The following is a 6,973-nucleotide window of genomic DNA, read 5'->3' on the forward strand; positions in this document are numbered from 1 at the left end:
CACACACACACACACACACACACACACACACACACACACACACACACGCACACACACACAGTGATAAAATGTCCAAAGTGTGAGAGCAAACAGTGACTGTGACATCTTTACTTCAAGGTGCCGGAGGGCTCACTCACACTCAGTGTGTTGGTAAGTCCCATCAGTCGAGAAATGGCTGCGTTGAAGAGGAAGTCCTCTGTGAAGTGAGATGTCACCTGAAAACACAGGTAACACAGTTTTGGTTACTGGGCATGTGGACTGTGTGATGGAATAACTTTGAGTCTGCCTCTGAAGAATTATGAGGAAACAATGACCGAACCACCGTTCAATATAACATGATGAGATCTTTAGCCCTGCCAGCACGCAGACTGATATTACTAAACTTGAAACAAGCACAGGCTCTCCACTCTGCTGTTTTGAAAGATGTCATGCAGCACCTGCATTTGGGAAAAAAAAATATATTCTCATTGAGAAGTAGTGACGACAAGCTCTACCAGACCTGGCAACCTTTTTTCGACCGCTTCAATAGCAGTGCACTAATCCTTCCCACATACTGGCCTGGAGTCAACAAGATTCACAAGAGCACTATCGACATATTCAACATCCACTTACTTCTTTTCTTACTCCAAAATGTATTTATTTATTTATTTTGATACATTTTCCTGTTGCCTTTATTTGAACTGAACTTTAGGTATTATACTGTAAAACATTGATAAGTTTTATTTCCGTTTCTATTTTTTTATGTCCTCTTAAAGCCTGCACTTAAAATATTTCTTCCTGTATTACTACTGTATGTTTCCCTTTGAAAACCCCGATAAAGAGAGTTTAAAAAAAAAAAACAATGAGAGGCCCAAAAGAGGAGCCTCCTCCCATTATCACCATGTGAACCGGCTGAAGGCACACAGCATGTCAACATTGCCCTGCTTAGCCTTCTGGGAAGAAGAACCAGTTTGGAAAGGGCAAAAGGGAGGAGGAGGTCGATCACCGAGGCTTTTCTGAGGGACGGATCAAAAGACAGCCTTGGCTTTGGGGGCTTATGGCAAACAGCCAGAGATCCTTTAAAAACACCAGCCCTGAGGGGCAGAGAGAGAGAGAATCAAACCTGGCAGCCAAAGGAGGCTATTTATAAAGTGTGAGAGGAGACGGAGTGGATTTAAAATCAATTTCCATTGCCTCCTCCTTTTACTCTTGGGGTTTCAGGTTACGATAGATGTTCGGCTATGGATGGAAAGACTGGAACTCAGGACTGTGTACTATAGCTGTTTAACGAGTGACATATTACCTTGAATGTTCTCATACCTTGCATCCTGAAAAAATATACCTTACAACATTGTATACCTGGCAACATTGTATTAACAATCTATTGCAGTGTAAAAAGCCAAAAATATATATCTAAAACTGCATATTAAAAACGAGAACCAGAGATAACTGATACTATTGTAATAGCAGAGAAATTAAATTAAAAATAGACCAAGATGACGGCTGCAATTGTGCGATTCACTTATCTTATTGAAGGAAGACGAAAAATAACTTGCTGTGAAACATAGGGAGTTTAAATGTGTGCCCATTACTGACCCCTACTGGTAATGACTGTAGCAATATCTAACTGTTTAATAATGTCACCATGAGCCATTTTCAGCCATTTATTCCACTCGGTCTGAGACTATACCTCTTGAATAGCGTAGTTCTTGTTCTCCCAGATCTTCGTCGCCTCCGCCAGCTCTTTCTTTTTCAGCAGGGAGGGGCTGGGGACGTCTCCGAGTTGCCGAGCCCCCCTCAGCTTGGTCACGAGCTGCCAGAGCCGAGACTGCCATCGTAGGACACCAGGGAGGGCATCGGCTGAGGTGGTCAACACACGCAGACGCAGAAGGAAAGGATGTTACAATATGACGTACTGTGGGAGAAACGACTCCAGAATTGAAAACAAGAGATATTGGTTTCTTTGAGGACACTATTCATGGCATATAGATAAAGCTAAATCTCACAAAACCAACATGCTCTGACATGAGTTAACGATGCTAAATAATAACACATGGTGTTGGTGCAATCTTCACGGCTCACTCTTGATATTCCAGAGGATGTCCTGTTCAGGCGGTGCAGCGTAAAGGGTGTAGAGTCGAACTGTGTCCAAGCCGTACTTCTGCACCACCTCTTGGGGGTCCAGACCGTTGTGTTTAGACTTGCTCATCTTCTCCCATGTCACCTCAACACGACCACCGCCATGCACCACCGGCTCCTTGTCTAGAATAGGGAGGTTAGGGGTCATAGGTCAGATATAGCTGGACAAAGTGTTTTTATTTCTTTACTTTCATGGTCTCCTGCCAGCTCCTGTTCGATCACAATAAGTAAAATACAATAGAAAGATCAGTCAATCTGAGTCTATGACAGCAGGATCTTCTGTTTATCCCGTTATCAATAGAGAGAAGCTGAAGCTCCTTGGGCGTGAAGCTAATTGTAAGAGACCTCTTACGTCTCTTCAAAAGATTTGTTGTGATTTGATTTTGTCACGAGGAGCTGGTGAACGTGTCATTCAAGATGGAAAAGCAACAAAGCACAAAACAAAGAGCTTTTAGCAGCACAAAAGGGTTAATTAGGGGCATTGATTTAACTACACACTACAATAAAAAACAAGAATGTTGTCATGACTCATTTGTGTTATCTGGCAGAGCCACGTGGAGGGAAGCCCTCTGCTCTCCTCTCTCATCTGTTACAGATGTGTCACACTGACAAACACCCTGCAGATTCAGCAAGTGTGTACCTGTGAAGTCGATTTCTTCTCTCTTTAGGTACCGGCCGCTGTCTGCTAGTTTGAATGTCTGGCCCTTGATCAGACCCTGGACCAGCAGCTTCCGAAAAGGCTCCCTGAAAGGACAGGGAGAGGATTAATTAACATACACACGTGTAAACGTGCACGGCAAAAGCAGATAAAGCACTGTGTACTGTACCGGTGAGCGACAAGACCCTGATCCTTGCAGAAGTGACAGAGGAAGCGAGCGTAGTACAAGTGCATGACAGCGTGCTCCTTCCCTCCGATGTACACGTCCACGGGCAGCCAGTGATCCGCTAGGTGGCGCTCAAACGGCCTGGAGGGGAACAACATATGTATTTTAGGAGCCGTATGCAATAAGCCTGCTGTTACCCAAGCCTAAGTATTTCACTAATAGATTGTATATTTCATTACTTTTAAGCAATTTTGACTTTAAAAAAAATTGCAATCATAATTACGTTGACATTATCTTGTTCGACTCTGCAATTCGAATCATAGGCGGCTGATATAATTCAAAAAGTATTTATATAGCCTAACGATGTCACCATGAATTTAAATTGGCTATTGATGCTATTGAATAACGCAGCAATATCGAAATGAACATCTCAAACTGCAAAACGTCCGAAATGAATCGACGCCCTCCCGTTGCAGTCATCTATGGCCTTGTTGTGGCGAGATGTTTTTCATATCGAACCATTTCTTCGCTATTTCAGTGAACAGTGCGACCCTCAGGGGACACGGCATTAACATCAGTCGTTGGCTTAAACTGGTCCCTTAATTCTGCCAACACGGTTGCAATTATAGACTTTCCTTGATGGATCTTCGAAAGCCTGACTTCAGTATCGGACATATGTGGCAGGACACTTAGCTTTATATGGTATTATTGGGGCGTTCACTATGCTAAATCTGACGTGATTTAGGAGCCTTAATTCTGACTCTTGTAGGAGCCCATCATTTGAAAAAAAATAAGTAAGTAACAAATACGAATATGTTCTTGCATGAGGTCTATTATTTTTGCCCTGCACTTCCCAGAGACAAAAAGGCATACACTGTGACATTTTTCTCTGCAGATATAGATGTTGTTTTCTCTTTTCTAAATGATCCATATGCTGTTTATATCAACTACTCCAACTAAATATGAAATGCATGACTTCCTCTCTCTCCACAGAGAATTTTTTTCTTTCCAGGAAACACAGACGCTACATGTTTACCACAGCTTAGGTGAGCTACTGTAGATGTAAGCTTTCCATCTTGTGTTAGATTACAAGCCCTTTACTAACGTAGTTTTATTCTTCCAGCTCTACTTTGTATTAATTGTTCATTACAAATAAAGATTATTGTTTGATGAATCAGGAACTGAGAATACAGTTTGTCGCTTTGACAACATGTTCTTAAACAACATTTTGTCACACATGCACTAGTTGTTATGCGCTTTATCCACATGAACACACACTTCCTCTAGGGGGCAGGCTGAATCTGATACACAGGGATCCAGGTATGAAGCGAACAGAAGCATCCTGAAGCCTCCTCTATCTCACTGGCTTCACACAAAGTGGTCAAGTAATACGAGTTTCAAATTGAGACTGGGCTGCTTCTCTCAGATTTTTTTATTTGATGTGTTGAGCCTGACCGGCATGCTGGTCAGCGGCGGAAGGGATTTCACCAAATGATACTTTTTTAGGGCAGTCTACTATCTCTGTGTGTCACCTTTCACACCAGTCATTACTCTTCTCTGCCTCTCGCCCTCCCTCTCCCTCTCTGGCTGATGGTGTCTCCGGATAACTGAGCCAGGGAAAAAGGTTATGAGCTCACAAGGCTGAAACTAATTTAGCTCAGGGAACTAATACATAACCACACACACACACACACACACACACACACACACACACACACACACACACACACACACACACACACACACACACACACACACACACACACTTCCATATAACACCCTGTTCCTATTTCCTTCCTCTTACTTGGTACTTTCTAACATCTCTCGCTTCCTATTTTCATCGTTTCCCCTTGTGCACAGAAGGCTCAGCAGGCTAACTGAAATGCACAAATGGTGTAATTGCCTTTTCTGTTGTGCCATAATCTGTCCCGCTAAGAAAAGTGATGGGGAGAACAGTCCCCCTCCTTTTAAAGCAGCTTTTCAGCTAGGTCAGGGCACTGGGAAATTAATCTCTTTTGTTGAGCTCAGGGTATCGCCGCGATCCCAGCAGGTGACAGCAGTCGCTCCATAATCTCTATTGGCAGGGAATGCAAACTCCAGGAAAAATGTCTGCATTTTTGTGTGAGTAGTGTGTGTGTGTGTGTGTGAGTAGTGTGTGAGTGACAGGCAGTATGTTTGAAACGGGTAAGTGGGCATAATTATGTACTTGAGTACAACTTTACATAAGCGCATATAGACACATGCACACGCTGGTGTGCATGTGGAAGTGAAATGTGTGTGAGAGGCAAGAGAGAAAATCAAGTTTCTATTGATATAGCAGAGATTTATTTTTTTAAATAGCTAAAAATAGATATGCGTATCCGCCCACTGCAGAAGAAACAGCCTTCTCTTCTTTTCATTTAATTCTCATTTGATCGACAAGAGTGTAAATAAGATCTGTGCAATTTGTGCTGAAAAACCTGTCACAGTGCGAGCAAACGGATGCAAGAGGAAAAAATAATGAGCTTGCATCTTTGGTGGCGAGTGAGAAATGGTGGAAAAACAAGAGAGTGAAGTCTCAGGAGGAGGCTGTTCATACCTGTCTGGGTTATGAGGGTCTGTGTATCTAAAGTAATACCAGGCGGAGTCCACAAACGTGTCCATGGTGTCGGTCTCCCTCCTCGCTGGGCCCTTACATCTGAATACAGAGAGAGATAGCAGAGGCAGCACAAAAATCAATATTAGGCCCACATATTAGAATGCGAACAAATGAACGATGTCTGTTTGTATGCTAAGTGAAATGGCACATTGTGTGAGAGTGTGAAGCTGGCTTCATCTGGATGTGGGGGGGGTCATGTCCCTGCAGAGAAGCCCAGCTGAGGCCAAACTGGCACCAGAGCCTTGTCCCTGTGCCCTGACTAACAGGCTGTGCTAACAGGGAACCAACTGGCGGGCAGAACACATGATCATGTGTTTGTGTTGGAAATGCCACCTCGTGCCCCTCTCCTTCCAAGCCAAACAGCATTCGGGTACGTAGTGGAAATCTGCCAACATCACTTTCACAACGGAGAAGAGGACATTTGCAAAGACACGGGAAAAGAGAGATTTATTTTGTTCAGATTTAAAGCACGTAATGAAATCGGTGAAAGCGGCTGCTTTTTACTTTATAATGAGTCTCAATAGGGTTGGAATCAGTGTCCCAGAAAGATAAACAGAAGCAAAGCTCTGAGCTTTACTAGGTGCAACAGAGCAGGTATCGAATCCTGGACCTCATGGGATGTCTCTGTTCAGTTTCACTCACACAAACATTCATCTCACAGTAAAAAAAATAATGTTTAACACCACACTCGCTAACACAGACACACACCCCTCGACCACCTACCACACCGGTCTATAATAAGGCACTGATGAGGAGGCATGAGCTGAAGGTTGCCTAGCAACAAGGCTAAGGTGTAGCAAGGTTAATATTTGGGAGCCGGGCGTTATCTCATATGATAAAAATCCAGCAATATAACGAATCATCACAAAATAATGTAAAAAATAGAAACGTCACAAAAGTTGTACAAAAAAAAGTAGCCAGCTGAAGCAGATGAGATTTGCCGCTTCCTCTCTCACACCAGACCGGCCAATCAGAGGCCAGGTTGTGGTCATTTGCACAGGCAGCTGGTCGGGGCCACAGTCAGACTACTGAGGATCAGATTAGACAACACACAGAGGTGCTCTCTCGAAAGATGGCCCATCTCTAAGCCGTGAAAGGAGCCCAACAACAACAGTGGGTAACTCAATCTGAAGTAACCTGTACGCACGAGTGCGTTGAGTGTGAATGTGTGTTCGCAGGATCAGCCAGAAAGAGCCAAAAGGCTCTCAAACAGATGAGCCAGGAGAGGCAGCTGTCCACTCCACGGACATAGGAAATAGTCCTCCATCTGCTGTGCGTCTGCGGATGTGTGTGTGCTGCACTAACTAGGTGGTTTCTCTCTCTTTACCTGTGAATTCATTAGAACAACACACACACACACACACACACACACACACACACACACACACACACA

The 6,973-nt window shown here is 43.7% G+C and overlaps 1 protein-coding gene across 1 annotated transcript in view; it reads right to left on the bottom strand.

The window, feature by feature from the left end:
- Positions 1-6,973, bottom strand: part of lars2 (leucyl-tRNA synthetase 2, mitochondrial) — a 31,179-nt gene that overhangs the window by 4,503 nt on the left and 19,703 nt on the right. Inside the window, exons 13-18 of the mRNA XM_031853121.1 lie at positions 5,521-5,619; positions 2,946-3,083; positions 2,759-2,862; positions 2,062-2,241; positions 1,670-1,839; positions 138-215 (exon numbers count right to left, since the gene is read on the bottom strand). Of these exons, the coding sequence (XP_031708981.1) occupies positions 138-215; positions 1,670-1,839; positions 2,062-2,241; positions 2,759-2,862; positions 2,946-3,083; positions 5,521-5,619 (769 nt within the window). The remainder of the gene's footprint in view (positions 1-137; positions 216-1,669; positions 1,840-2,061; positions 2,242-2,758; positions 2,863-2,945; positions 3,084-5,520; positions 5,620-6,973) is intronic.

Source organism: Anarrhichthys ocellatus, unplaced genomic scaffold (genome assembly GCF_004355925.1).
Source record: "Anarrhichthys ocellatus isolate YVR2014 unplaced genomic scaffold, GSC_Weel_1.0 scaffold13, whole genome shotgun sequence".
Taxonomy (NCBI): Eukaryota; Metazoa; Chordata; class Actinopteri; order Perciformes; family Anarhichadidae; genus Anarrhichthys; species Anarrhichthys ocellatus.